We start from the raw sequence: 15,062 nt of genomic DNA, 5'->3' as shown, positions 1-15,062 counted from the left end.
GTCTGACCCTCAACATCTGCTTTGAATCTGTTTAAAAGTACACACGGCCCTCTTACAATCGGTCACTGTGCACACCCGGAGACAACTGGGTTTACTTTGTGGGGCATACACAGGGGATTTTTGATTTTCCATGTTTCTTTTGCTTGTTCATTTATGTTTGTATGTGTGGTACTGGTTGTGTTGTTTTGTGTGAATGAGCTGATCATTTGCTGTATAAATAACCTTTGCTCAGGTGCATGACACATATGTGAGATAGCTTTGAGTCTTCAGCAGAATTACTCTCGTGTCAAGCAATTGCTTGTTGGCAAACAGAAATTGTGACCTGTGGACTAGAAAAATAGAGCATGAGCTTGTCAAAAGGTCAGACCAGCAAATCCAAGGGTCAAATGTCAAGGAACCTGTTCAAATATAGGCCAAGGCTACTGCTCATTAGATCAGCTTCACACATGCATGCATAAAATCAGAGATTTGGCATAGCCGTAGAAAACATAATCTCCACCTAAAAAATACTACAGGTCACTGTTTGACTGTGAGTCAAAAGCTGCAGTTAAAAGCAAAAAGAATATTTGATGCTTTGAAAGGATACTGCATAATCAAGCATAAGTTCATTTCAAGCAGTCAATGAACAAAATAATTAATTAATAAACAGTAAAACGTCTGCCAAAGAGGATTTTATAATCATCATCATTTACACCGACACTGAGAAATCAGGCTTTGAGGCTGAAAAGATAGAGTGTGAATGAAAGATACATGAAAGAATGGAAAAGAGGAGAAGATAAAGAGAAGTAGATCTGGGAAGATTTTTTGATGACAACCTCCATTGGCTGTTCTTTGTGCACAATGCTTATGGTACTACAGTGACTTCACGATGTCACTCAGCAAAATCTTTACAGTAGCATCAAGCATGCAGCTCCATCAGGCACTTACAATTCAAAAACACTGATTGCATCATTATCATGCATTACTTAACATTCCTGTTTGACAAGGCACTATATCAATAAACTGAAACTCAGATTTTGCAAAAATGGGAGAGATTCTCTATACATCATTCTTAATAGTTAGTATTTTAGGAGTGACTTGTCAGTACAGGAACAAAATCAGATGTTTTTGAATTTTTTATTTTACATAAATGTGAGATTATGACTTACAAGATTTCGTCATTTTGGAACTCCAGAAGACCATGGCTGTCTTCAAAGTCCTCTCCTCCTCCACGCGCAGTTCCCTCAATGGTTTTATATGGCACTGACACCACCCCACGTGCACCGGATGTACGCAGGACCTTCACTTCCATTACACCCACACTCTCACTAACGTGGGTCACCGGCTCCTCGAATGTGAAGATTCCGGCATGGTCATCGTCAAAGATGGTGACTGTAGCTGTGGAGGGCAAACCAAGTGTTGCAATAGTCCCTACATGATTAGCTTCAGCGGTCTCTGGCTCGGCATCTTCATGAAGCATCCGAACGTTGCTGAGGTGGATAAGGAAGTTCTCGTCCTCCTCAAAGATGTCATCATCAATAATTCCAACTCGAATCTCTTTTTGAGTCTCGCCTGGCTTGAAAACAACGGTGCCTTCAGTGAATTCGTAGTCTGAGCCTGCGTTTGCGGTCCCGTCTTCTGTGCGGAATTCCACAGACACTGTCTGGTTGAGATCACCTCCACGTCTAACAACATTCACTGCCACAGTTCCACAGTTTTCCAGGCACTGGTAAGAGCCAGGGTCAAAAAAGATCTTAGAAATGGGATCGTTCTCTCCAGTGTCGCTGCGTACCTCGTGCATGCTTACTGCTTTCCGAGCCTGGTCTGCTGCATGTTTCTTTAGAATATTACCTGCGCCGGTCATCAGACGTGTCGCTTGGCATCGGTAGAATGCACGGCTCTTCTGTTGTTGGCTAAGCACCTGATAATTAGCAAGTTCGATCAGCTGCTCCACCTCTTTATCTGGATGTTTTTGCTTCAGTTCTTTAAGGATCTTCACCATTTCACGCCTGGCTTCCTCCTCATCCAGATCCTTATCCTCCAGGTCAAAAGCCAGAGTTCCATCCAAGAAGTCCACCGCATGAGAGTTCAACATCTTCCCATCCATCTCAATATCCACCTTGGATGGCAGAGGACGGTCACCCTCAGTCTCAATGATCATGCCACGGTGTTTGCCAGTTCGGTAACGCTTGTAAACATACTTGTAAAATAGGAGGCGGCGGTCAGCAACCCAAGCGAAGACCACACAAATGGGAAAGAAGAAAAGTGTGAGAAGTCCTTCCCACACCTGGACAACACCCGGTGAGATAACAGCCAAGATCAGGTAGAGCCACAGGTAGGCGAAGATGCTCCAAGTGGCGGTGACAAAAAAAACACGGAGGTGCTTTACTTTGCGATGCTCTCCATCAGGAACCACGTAGACACAGATTCCGATAATGACAAACATGTTAAAAGCTGCACTTCCTACAATGGTAGAGGGTCCAAGGTCACCGGCTTCAAAGTTATGGCCACACACCTCAATGACTGAGAGCAGAATTTCAGGAGCAGATGACCCCAGAGCCATTAGGGTGAGGTTGGACACGGTTTCATTCCAGATGCGTACAGTAGTGGTGGTTGTTTCACCGTTTGATTTCTTAATGGTGATCTCCTTCTCCTGAGAGGTGATGACTTCAATAGATGCCATGAAGCGGTCAGCAATAATCGACACTCCAAGAAACATGTATACCAGTGCCACAAAGTAAACTGTTGCCCGAGCCACCTTGTCCCCAAAGGAAGGGTTTTGGGGTTCCCACACTGGAAGGATGACTCCTGGGGCACATAAGGGTGGCCCACCACCACAGGTCAGAGATTTGTTGGCAGGAGAACTATGATCCAGGCCATGGTCTTGAGCATGTTCTGCTGTCACATGGTGGACATTGCAGAGCAGTATCACCATGACGACTAGACACTGAAAGCACAGCAAGAGGCATGAGGATATATCACGGTGCCTCATCATTCCTTAATGGGTGACAAACTTCTGCTGCAATAAAGAGATAAAAAGGGAGAATGAAGAGAAATTGTACAAAAACAATTTTTTTTTTTAAACCAACAGATTGATGTCCAATAGGTACCTACACAAACTTTTTCAGAAATTGTAACATTATTATGGGAACAGGAAATTCAGAAATATCAGGTGAAATAAAAAAAATAAAAAAAAAATTCAGGGGCATCTGGACTTGCTTATCCATTTTTTAAAATGTGTTTATCCATTCATTTGTTGAGTTTGTTTCATCAGAATAGATGGTCCAGATGCTCCTTTAAGCCTTGTACTGAAACACATTACAGTCTGCATGGTGTTTCTCCTTTGAAAACGTTATTAGTCTAGGGTGTAATGTAACTTGTGTCCAAAAAAAAAAAAAAAAACAAACAAACAAAAAAAAAATAATCAACCCAAAAAGTTCAGGCTAGGATATAGGTGCTTGACTGGAAGCAAGCAGACCTGAATTCAAACGATGCCAGCAAAATGCTTCATCAGGCAAAGGGTGGCAATCGGCCCCTGAGGCAAGAAAATGAAACACTTGCTCATGGTGCAAAACACATGCATGGACACACACCCACCGACCTGCACACACATACCTGCAGTCACTATTATTTTATCAGTGTATAGCAGGTGCTTGGCTCCATTACTCACGTATTATTTATATATATATAAAAAAATCACTAAGCCTCTATAACGCATGCTTAATATGCCTAAACAATTATTTAATCGCACGCATTTCACCAGTTTTAATCATCGTCCCTTTGCACGTTATAGCACGAGTCATCACCTCACTATAGAAAGATGTATTTATACAAATCTACGATATTTCTGCATGCCAATTCACATTCTCTTCTTAATTATTTTCTTAACTTCAATCTGTTGAGACTTAATATCTGAAATTGATAACCGTTTTAAATCAGCAGCACTGCTCAGATCTCGCGCTCTCTCATTCACATCTATGGCAACCTCCTGTTCTCTTTCAGCACCTCTACCCCATCCACTAAAAACAGAAGAAAAAAAAGAGATACCTCTGTTATCTCAAATCCCAGGCGATGCTGACACACTCATAATGTTTTATTGGGGTGCTGTTATTGTTTGGATAAACGTTGCAGACATCGGGTTTTTCTACTATATACTAATGGTGCGCTGAGGTTCACGCCATGCCGTGCAACAGTAGCATGTTTAACATAACTTTCACGTGCGCATCACAATCCCGTAAACCAAGATGCAGAGGCGAGCTACGCGCGGATGGGTTTTCATCATCCTCAGAGGTCCACTGCGGACCGGACCGCATCGCACGGGACAGCAACGGGTCAGTAAAATAAGAATACCTCTGTATCTCTGTGTCCGTAATTATTATATGAAAGTTGTATTCGGTTTCTATCAAGACCCCCTTATTAACACTCATGCAACGATACCGTCCCCCAAAACACTGACGCTCCATGCAAATCTATGAAATATATTATTAAAGAGCTGAACAAAGCGCTCCTACCGTAATGGTGCTCCGTCCGATTGTGAAGTCAGTCAGTCTTGGGGATAGCGGCAGGAAGAGTGTTAACGGAGACAGTGCGTGTCGAAAGCGTCAGTAGTATCCCAGCCAGCATTAGTTTAGGTTTTTATACATGAGATGCAGGAAAGATAATAGACCCGCGCGAGTTGTTTATTCACCCTCCGATTTCCATACGCGTTTGTTTTGTATTCCCAGACAGACCCGTAGCGATCAAATATCTGATGCTTTATAAGCAAATCGGAGAGAGCCAAATGTGCTTGCGAGTTCTTCCTTATTCTTCCCTCTCTCGGTTCAGTGTGTGTGCGTGTGTATGTACCCGCGTGCCGCGGAGCCTCGCGCCCTGGGACACGCACGCACTGCGTTCGGAGAGAGAGAGCGAATACGGGGAGAACGGGTGATTCTCTGCACCAGCGTTTCTCTCCCCTCCTTCGATTCTTCTTTCAGTTTCTCTCTCAGTGCAAACGCAAATCCGTTGTTACTGATTATCAGTCAATTATTAATCAATAACAATATTGGTAACCACGTGATACGGTAGCTGTCTCTTGGTTTCATATGTTGTAGTGAAACGCGTCACAAATGTGACACCTCATTAATTCTCTATACTGAATCTCACTATATTCTACACCCATTTTCCTTCTTTCCAAGATGTGTTCTAATCTACACAATCCAACGACCACTTCTGAACTGAAATCTGGTTCTGATCCTCATTACAAATTACATGACGAAAACTTTAGTCAGTAACGTAATTCTTGGATTACATTTTAAAGTAATCTAATTTTATTGCTTTTGGATTACTTCTGACCTAATTCTTGTTTATTTGATGTCACATGCATTTAAGTAGGATAAGCTTGGTGCCTACCATTTTGACATCATGTTGCTTAAATAAATGCATTAAAATTTACTTAATGGAGCAAAATATGGGAATTGCTATGATTTTTTCAGTGTTTTACTATCTTAAAAAAGGTACTTAAAAGAGATTTTCACAAGTGAAAGCGTTAACCCTGGGTTATTCTAAACGGAATCCTGGGTTATCCTGTTTCATGTTTCAAATTGAGCATACTTTACCCTGGATTAATAATTAATCCAGGGTATTAATGTTCCGATGTTTCATACTGTACATTATTAAACCCTGTGTTAACATGTGTTAAAAATAAACTAGATATATAGCTTAATTCTTGTAAAATTGTGGTTCTTTGAAAAATAAAAACTGTGATATACTGTATAGAATATAATGCATGAATCCTATGGACTACTTTAATGGTTCTTTTATGGTCATTTATATAGTTTGAATTTTCTTTTCATTGTGTTCCAATGAAAAAGAAAAATCAGGTTTTGATTTTTCATGAGTAGATGAAGACAGAATTTTGTTTTTTTGGTGAACTATTCCTATAATAAAATTCCAAGCCTCATGCAGTGAGTGTGCATGTTTCATTTTGGGATTCAGTGAATCTGGCTTTGCCTTCAGGGGCATTATTTGCTTCTCTTTTGGTCGCCAGCACAGAGCGCCAGGGGTCAAGACAGCAGCCACCACATTGGCTCATTTTGGGGAAGACAGTAACACGTGTATATGAGTGAGTGAGAGAAAGACAAACAGAGATAGACAGCAAGAAAGAGAAAGTGGATTGAATTGTATATTGGTGTTTACACATATCTGTCCAAGAACATTTTATATCAGACGATATAACACGTGCAAAAGCCCTAAAATTTTATGTAGTATGTAGTAAATCAGTGTAACTTAAAAAAAAGTTGCAAAAGTTGTTGCAAAAGCATTCTTGTACATTTTGACGCAGAGTACAAAAGCAATTTGCGAAACTAAAACTAACTTTACTGCACTAATGCAATCGGTTCAGCATTTGTGTGTAGATTACCACTTCATCTTGAATTTAATTATGGCTGGTGGCTATTATTAGGTCTGTGCATACAATTTACTGCCTTTGCCTGATTAATATGTAATCATGTAATGGGTTTTAACACTTTAAAAAGTGTTTTAAATTGTAACGTAATATACTGTAGTTACAAGTACTTGATTTATGTAATCTGATTGCTTAATACCAATTACATGTAATATGTTACTACACAGCACTACCGAAATGAGCAACTTGTGCAGACTTGCACACTGTTCTTCACTCTAATGTGGAAATTTGTGATTGCCAGTTTACTGAATGTTGGTAACACTGTGGCAAAGATTATTTAGCAGAGACGGGCCACTTCTATTAAAAGGAATGGGAGATATTGGAACGCCCAGCCAAGGAGCTCTAAGTGCCCAATGGTCAACGGATGTAGAAAGGAAGTCCCGCCTTACAGTTAAAAGAGCCAATCACCTTTTAGATACAGACATAGCCTGTCAATCAACTCAAGAACACGCATGCTCAACAGCTGTACTAGCTGGGAAAAGCGTAATATGAGTTAAAGAAGGACAATTTATGATTCCAGTATTGTCAGATTTTATTGCTGTTTTGAAATATGTTCTTTGATGTAATCTTGACCAACCGTTTTTGTGATTTCGATCTTTCCCCATTCAAGTAGATAGGAGCTGCACTGTCATGACTGGAAATATCCTCCCGAGAGCATTCCAAAGATGGCCGACAGTGGACAGACTTGCTTGAATGACTTTGCACTGCGGTCAACATTGCGGGTTCAAAAGAAACATTAATAAACTGTGGAGTTAACATGCATGTACATGCACACACATATACTGTACATACTTTAATCTCAAATTAACATCTAAATTGTATCATATCATTAAAAACTGATACAGACTCTGGTTTGATCTTGGTCTATGCCATTAGTGATGGCAAGTGCAACATAACTTTCTAAAATGCAGATGTTTATAGTCACATTTATCAAGAGAATTTATGTTTAGAGATATTTTTTATTTTATTGTGTATAATCTGAAACAAAAGATTAGTTTCAATTTGTTCACTGACAAAGGAGTGGGGACAAAATGTGACATGTGACCTCCTCTAGTGATTTTACTGTGAGGAATCAGACAGGTGTGGAGAAAACGCAATACTGTCAGACTTGTGCAAATATTTGCTTGAGTTATCTTTTATTTGAAACAGTCGGTTTCATTCATCTATATTTGACCCATACACGTGTGCCATAGCCTATAATGCCTTATCTCAAGTCCAGATGAGCTTAGCATCACAGTGATAGAACATTAATTCTAAACACATTGCCACACACAAGTTTCATTTTTAAGTTACAGTACATCATTATAGCTCATTAGACATCCCAGTGGCCACAGTAGAGGACACCTAGTTTTCTCACTTATATAAAAAATTTACAGATTTACAGATTATTTTTTCACCGTCATTAAATCTAAAGGTGAGTTAAAAAATACAGCAGCAGCTGTTTTGGCTTTGCTCAGGTGCAGTACAGAGTGGCCTAGTTTTTGTTCACATTGGCCAGAGGGAGATGATCTCGCTCTTTTATCCCTCATTCGTTCACTCTCTCTTTCTCCAATGGTGATCCAGTAGTTTACTGCCAGTGCAAGCAAACCTGATATAGAGATGCCCCAGTACACTTGTCAGCGACCATGTCAACTGCCAAGTTTAAAATGTCATTATATCAAATACACAAATAAACAACGATGCAACTGATATATTCTTACGGGAATGTATTTAGAATGTCATGGTATATAATCGAGACATACATCTGCTAATTCTGTAATGGTCTAATTCTGTTTTAGGCCTTACAGGGATCTCTGCTAAATTAAAGCTTACTCATGCTGAAAAATGGGTAAAAAGGCCATTGTGTTGGTAAACTGCAAAATGCAATATAGCAGAGTCTGTTCAAATGCAGAACTGCTTTTCTAAGCTGTGATCTTTGGTAACAGCATCCTGATAAGCAGACAGTGACAGACTTTTAAAGCCAAATATAATTAAAGAGGGAGGGGGCATGTGATTTCATATCTTATCATCTCTTAACATGGCAGAAATATTTCCTGTCTCTTTGATAACACTTGATAACACTTACTGTAACTGTACTCTTCCTGTAACCTCAGATTCATGTCTTTTTTGTGTGCCTCTCTCATTCTCTCAGCTGTCCTCTTCACTCTCTTTCTTCCGCACCTTTTCCTCTTTTCCACAAAGGAGTCCTTTATTGTTTCATCTCAATGTGACTCAAAACCCGTCTGTCTTTTGTTTTGAAGGTGACATGATGACTTTGCGTGGAGCGATCTGCAACGCGGACAACCGAAGTATACTCAGGCCTTAAGGAACCACATATAATCTTTTTGCAAAAATTTTGCAATTTTTAGAGATGAGGCTATAATTTTTCTTTTTCCATAGAACATAAAATAAGTTATTAGGAGCAGAATGTCCAGGCTGCCATACAGACAGGAACTGGATCTTACAAGCTCCAAAAAAGATTCATAACTTAAATTTAGGTCTGTTCCTAAGCTACTATATATCACATGAAAGACTTAGAACAGGGGTACTCAACTTTGAAAAGCTGGGCGGCCAGAAAGCAGCATCCCTTTAGCCTTGAGGGCCGCACACTTTTTTATAGCCTAATAAAATTTAAATTAATTTTCAAATTAATAAGGCAAGTAGACTGTAACGAATGAGGCTGGTATCCCTTCAGCCGACTACCTTGGTCTTGGATTTGTTTGCTGATTGTAATAAACTTCTTGCATACAGTATGGATTCTACCTTCTCCTCCATGTCGAGTCCCTTACAGAATACTTTGCCACCAATGAATCCAGCTGAAGTTTCACAGCTCCAGGCTGCATTCGCTCACCAGAGCGGACTGCTCAGAAGTTTCCAGGAACAACTGAACCACCTAAGAGCTGCAAATGAGAACCTCACCTGCTATATCCGTTCTCTTCCATCTCCACAAACTACACCGTTAAGTTTCGCTCTCCTTGATAAGTTTGATGGCTCGCCAGAGAAATGTAAAGGATTTTTACGTCAATGTAAAGTCTATTTCTCCAATCAACAAGAGTCTTTTAGTCAGGAGTCCAAGAAATGTGCATTTATGATGACATTACTTACCGGTAAAGCGCTACACTGGGCCTCAGCTGTTTGGGAGAGTGATAATCGGCTTCAAACATCATTTGATTACTTTGCTTCCCAGATCCATGAAGTGTTTGAATTTACCCAAGTAAAGATGTCTCTGTTCAGCTGCTTCATTTACACCAGGGTTCACGTTGTGCAGCTGACTTTGCCATACACTTCAGGACATTAGCAGCCCAAAGTGGGTGGAATGAGATTGCACTCAAGACTGTGTTCAGAGAGGGACTGAACTACAATCTGCAGGCTGAACTCACATGTAAGGGTGAGGATTCAACATCTCACATTCTCACTGAATTCATTTCGTTGGCAGTAAGGATTGATAATTTACTGCGCAATTCACTACGCTCAAAGATTAGCTCCAAGTCACAATCATCAGTCCATAGTCAAGTCCAGGCATGCCCCAAAGCTCCTGAACCGATGCAGATCGCCTATACCACAGTTTCTGATGAAGAACGCGATCATCGTCATCGGGAGCGGCTGAGTTATTACTGTGGTGAAAGGAATCATCGAAACTCCACATGCCCTCACAAACACAAGAAATATCAAGACTCCATAACTATTGTGAGTACCATGAATATTTCATCTCCCACACACCACATTTTCTCTTCCCATTGAGCTCTCCTTTGATAAACTGAAAAGTTTCTGCATTCATCGACTCTGTGATGGCTGCTGTGAATTTAATTCACCAAGGTCTAGTACGAGAACTCAATATCCCTACAGTACCTTGTGTACCCACCATTAACATTACTACTGTGAATAATGCACCTATAGGCACAGGTATCACTCACCAAACTCTTCCAGTGACACTACGGGTTGGATTGTTTCACACAGAGATCATATCTCTGTCATCGACTCACCCAAGTATCTTCTCATCCTGGGTCACCCATGGCTGGATATCCATGATCCCATCATCTCCTGGAGCCAGGGTGAGTTAAAACAATGGTCAGATTATTGTCAGTCTAATTGTCTTCATGTCACAGTCACCATGCCATGTTTGACTACCAGCGTCGAAAGTCCAGGTCCCGAGGAAATATTCTGAATTCTCTGAGGTATTCAGAAAAATCAAGGCTACACAATTACCCCCTCATCATCCATGGGATGGCATTTGTTTTTTTGTTTTGTTTTTTCCCCAATTTGAAATGCCCAATTCCCAATGTGCTTTTTTAAGTCCTCGTGGTCGTATAGTGAATCGCCTCAGTCCGGGTGGCGGAGGACGAATCCCAGCTGCCTCCGCATCTGAGACCATCAACCTGCACATCTTATCACGTGGCTTGTTGAGCACGTTGCCACAGAGATATAGTGCGTGTGGAGACTTCACGCCATCCACCGCAGCAACCATGCTCAACTCACCACGTGCCCGACCGAGAACGAACCACATTATAGGGATCACGAGGAGGTTACCCCATGTGACTCTAACCTCCCTAGCAACTGGGCCAATTTGGTTGCTTAGGAGACCTGGCTGGAGTCACTCAGCACACCCTGGGATTCGAACTAGCGAACTCCAGGGGTGGTAGCCAGCTTGTTTACCACTGAGCTACCCAGGCCCCCATGGGACTGCGTTGTTGAGTTACTACCCAACATGGCACCTTCTAGGAGCAAAGCCTATCCATTGTCAAGACCTGAAACCATGGCCATGGAAACTTACATCAAAGAGGCTTTAGCTTTAGGGTTCATTTGTCCTTCCACCTCACCAGCTGCAGCAGGCTGCTTCTTCGTTGAGAAGATGGAGAGCTCCGTCCATGCATTGACTACAGTGGATTGAACACAGTGACTATCAAGTACAGGTACCCACTCCCTCTTGTTCTGTCTGCCCTAGAACTACGTGAAGAACACATCTACATAAAACTGGATTTGAGAAGTGCACACAACTTGATTCGTATTAGAGAGGGAGATGAGTGGAAAACCGCATTTATCACCACTAGGGGGCACTATGAATACCAGGTGATGCCTTATGGTGTGGCCAACGCACCAGCTGTGTTCCAGTCATTCATCAATGAAATCTTCAGAGACCTCCTCAACAGATGTGTCATCGCCTACATTGATGACATACTCATACTCCCAAGATAAAGCACAACACAAAGACATAAATGGTCCTCTCCCGCCTTCTGAAACTCCAACTCTACGTGAAAGCAGAGAAGTGAGTTCCATGTTTTCCATACAACATTTTAGGGTATACCATTAGTCATAAAGGCGTTGAGATGAATGACTCCAAGAACCTGGCAGTCACAGAGTGGCCAAGACCCAACACTGTTAAGGAGCTACAACGTTTCCTGGGTTTTGCAAACTTCTACAGGCGGTTTATCCGCAACTACAGTCTCATCTCTGCCCCTTTAACGTCATTACTCAAGGGAAAACCACCCAAGCTACCATGGTGTGACTCTGCTCAAAAGGCCTTTGACACTCTCAAGACAAGTTTCACAACCGCCCCCATTCTTAAGCACCCAGATCCTAACCAACCGTTCATTGTGGAAGTGGATGCTTCAGACTGCGGCATAGGGGCGGTGCTCTCTCAACGCCACGGTAACCCTGGTAAATTTATCCCTGTGCTTTTCCCGCAAACTGAACTCAGCTGAAAGGTTGAACTCAGCTGAAAGGTCCATGAAGGCTGTGGTAGAAGAGTGGCGCCACTGGCTTGAAGGTTCTGTCCATCCATTCCAAGTAATCACCGACCATAAGAACCTTGAATAAATCAAGGGAGCAAAACATCTGAATCCACGACAAGCCCGATGGTCACTCTTCTTCACAAGGTTCCAATTCACAGTCACCTACCGCCCTGGCAGTAAGAACTGCAAAGCTGATGCTCTCTCCCGTCATCATGATCCCCTTCACAACATACCTCAAAACAAATCTATACTCCCACCTTCTGTCATCATTGCACCCATAAGCTGGGACATCATGGAAGAGATCCAAAGAGCCCAACAAGCAGACCCTGCACCACCTGAATACCCTCCAACAAAACATTATGTACCACACACTCTATGCCAAAGAATAATCCAATGTATCCATACCTCCCTCAGCACTGGACACCTTGGCATCCAGAAAACTATAAGCCTGGTACATAACTCATTTTGGTGGCCTTCAATCATTAATGATGTCACTGCATACATTAAAGCATGTCAAGTTTGTGCAAAGTCTAAAACCCCCAGAGAACTGCCAGCCGGCCTGCTACAGCCACTGCCTATCCCTCAAAGACCCTGGTCCCACCTGTCGACTTAATCACCGATCTGCCAAACTCCAATGGGTATACCACCACCTTTGTTATCATTGATCGTTTCTAAGTCATGCAGACTAATCCCCATGAAAGGTCTACCCACTGCCATGGAAACCGCTAACGCTCTGTTCCACCAAGTTTTCAGGATCTATGGTCTGCCAGAAGACATAGTGTCTGACCGGGGACCACAGTTCACTTCTAGAGTCTGGCAGGCTTTCTGTAAACAGCTGGACATCAACGTCAGCCTCATGTCTGGTTATCGTCCTCAGGAAATTGGCAGATATCTCAAGTCTTACTGCAGTCAAGAACAACAGAGGTAAAGCAACTTCCCCCATGGGCTGAATATGCCCAGAACTCCCTCATGCACTCATCTACTGGACTCACTCCCTTCCAATGTGTGCTGGGCTACCAAACTCCTATGTTCCCTTGGTCAGGTGAACCCTCTATGGTGCCAGCGAGTGTGGGACGGTGCGCACGTCAGATTGCAGCGGGCCGTCCGGGCCCAACAGATCCAAGTTGATCGACGGAGGTGTCCCCACCCCAACTATCAACCTGGCCAGAGAGTCTGGCTATCTACACAAGACCTCAAGTTGCAGCTACCCTGCAGGAAACTCAGCCCAAGGTATGTTGGTCCATTCAGAATTGTAAGACAAATCAATCCCGTAACTTACCGACTGGAGCTACCTGCTAACTACCGCATCTCTCCTTCCTTTCATGTGTCATTGTTGAAACCTGTCCACCCGACATCTGGCCCCGGAACTATGGATCCTGAATCTCCATTGGAGATAGACGGATCACCTGCTTACATGGTCAGAGAGATCATAGACTCACGTCGTCGAGGGGGCCAGATGCAGTACCTGGTGGACTGGGAAGGTTATGGTCCAGAGGAGAAATCTTGGGTAGCCGCTAAGGACATTCTGGACCCATCATTGATCCATGACTTCCACCGAGCGCACCTGAATTGTCTTGCACCACGACCAAGGGAACAGTCCAGAAGAACACCGGGAGTTGTTCGGGGGGGGGGGGTTCTGTAACGAATGAGACTGGTATCCTTTCAGCCGACCACCAGAGGGAGCCCTCTCCCGAATACTGACACTATACCGTTTCTTCTAAGGTGACTTCCTGTTTGTACTTTATAAATAGCCATGCTTCTCCATTGTGACTTTGCGAAGTATTGCCAATTTCACTGCCTTACCAACTGTTATTCTCATTGCCTGTTTATTGCCTACTTGTTATGACCATTGTGCCTGCTTTCTGGATTACCGATATTGGATTAATGTTTTTCTCTGTTTGCCCGGTTGGACTGATTATCGGTGTAATGACTACTTTGCCTGCTTCAACGATTACATCTCTGCCTTGTCTTGGATTTGTTTGCTGATGTAATAAACTTCTTACATATGGATTCTACCTTCGCCTCCATGTCGAGTCCCTTACATAGACAATGCTAAATATGCTATTAAATACACCATGGACATGTAATTAAAAATAAACTAGATATATAGCTTAATTCTTGTAAAACTGTGGTTCTTTGAAAAATAAAAACTGTGATATACTGTATAGAATATAGTGCATGAATCCTATGGACTACTTTAACGGTTCTTTTATGGTCCTTTATGTAGTTTGAAAGCCCTAGCTGTCATCAGTCATTGTGTGGAAAAGTGCAGCCTAAACATTGTACAAAAGCTACTTTTGTGTTCCAATAAAAACAAATAAAAAATCAGGTTTTGAACAATATAAGGCCATGAGTAGATGAAGACAGATTTTTTTTTTTTTTGGTGAACTATTCCTTTAATAAAATTACAAGTCTCATGCAGTGAGTGTGCATGTTTCATTTTGGGATTCAGTGAATCTGGCTTTGCCTTCAGGGGCAATATTTGCTGCTCTTTTTGTCACAAGCACAGAGCGCCAGGAGTCAAGACATCAGCCACAACACTGGCCAGTGGCGGACTGGCCATTGGGAGAACCGGGACTTTTCCCGGTGGGCCAGCCATGAAATGGGGCCGCATGGGCCGCCGCATTATGCCAAACGTGCCACAAAATGGCAGTGCGATATGCAGACGGGGGCAGCGATATACAGAAAAGGACAGCAACCAACCCCCTTTTGGGCCAGTTTCTATGTAAAATCCTGGGCCGAATTTACTTCCAGGTCCACCCCTGACATGGGCTCATGTTGGGGAAGACAGCTACATGTGTATATGAGTGAGTGAGAGAAAGACAAACAGAGATAGAGAGCAAGAAAGAGAAAGTGGATTCAATTGTATATTGGTGTTTACTGAGTATCCAATAAGAGTGTACTCAGCTGCAAGCAATTTGAGCTCAGATCAG

At 42.4% G+C, this 15,062-nt stretch overlaps 1 protein-coding gene across 4 annotated transcripts in view; it reads right to left on the bottom strand.

The window, feature by feature from the left end:
* Window positions 1–4,934, bottom strand: part of slc8a1b (solute carrier family 8 member 1b) — a 118,336-nt gene extending 113,402 nt beyond the window's left edge. Inside the window, exons 1-2 of one of the 4 annotated variants that reach the window (XM_051646456.1) lie at window positions 4,491–4,934; window positions 1,149–2,998 (exon numbers count right to left, since the gene is read on the bottom strand). In XM_051646456.1, the coding sequence (XP_051502416.1) occupies window positions 1,149–2,974 (1,826 nt within the window). In that variant the 5' untranslated portion in view covers window positions 2,975–2,998; window positions 4,491–4,934. Of the gene's footprint in view, window positions 1–1,148; window positions 2,999–3,905; window positions 3,999–4,490 lie in introns of those variants that run through there. The other 3 variants (XM_051646453.1, XM_051646454.1, XM_051646455.1) reach the window with 3 other exon arrangements.
* Between the last annotated feature and the right edge of the window lie 10,128 nt (window positions 4,935–15,062).

The sequence above is a fragment of the Myxocyprinus asiaticus genome, chromosome 20, assembly GCF_019703515.2.
Source record: "Myxocyprinus asiaticus isolate MX2 ecotype Aquarium Trade chromosome 20, UBuf_Myxa_2, whole genome shotgun sequence".
Taxonomy (NCBI): Eukaryota; Metazoa; Chordata; class Actinopteri; order Cypriniformes; family Catostomidae; genus Myxocyprinus; species Myxocyprinus asiaticus.
This window is presented reverse-complemented; position numbering and strand designations above follow the sequence as displayed.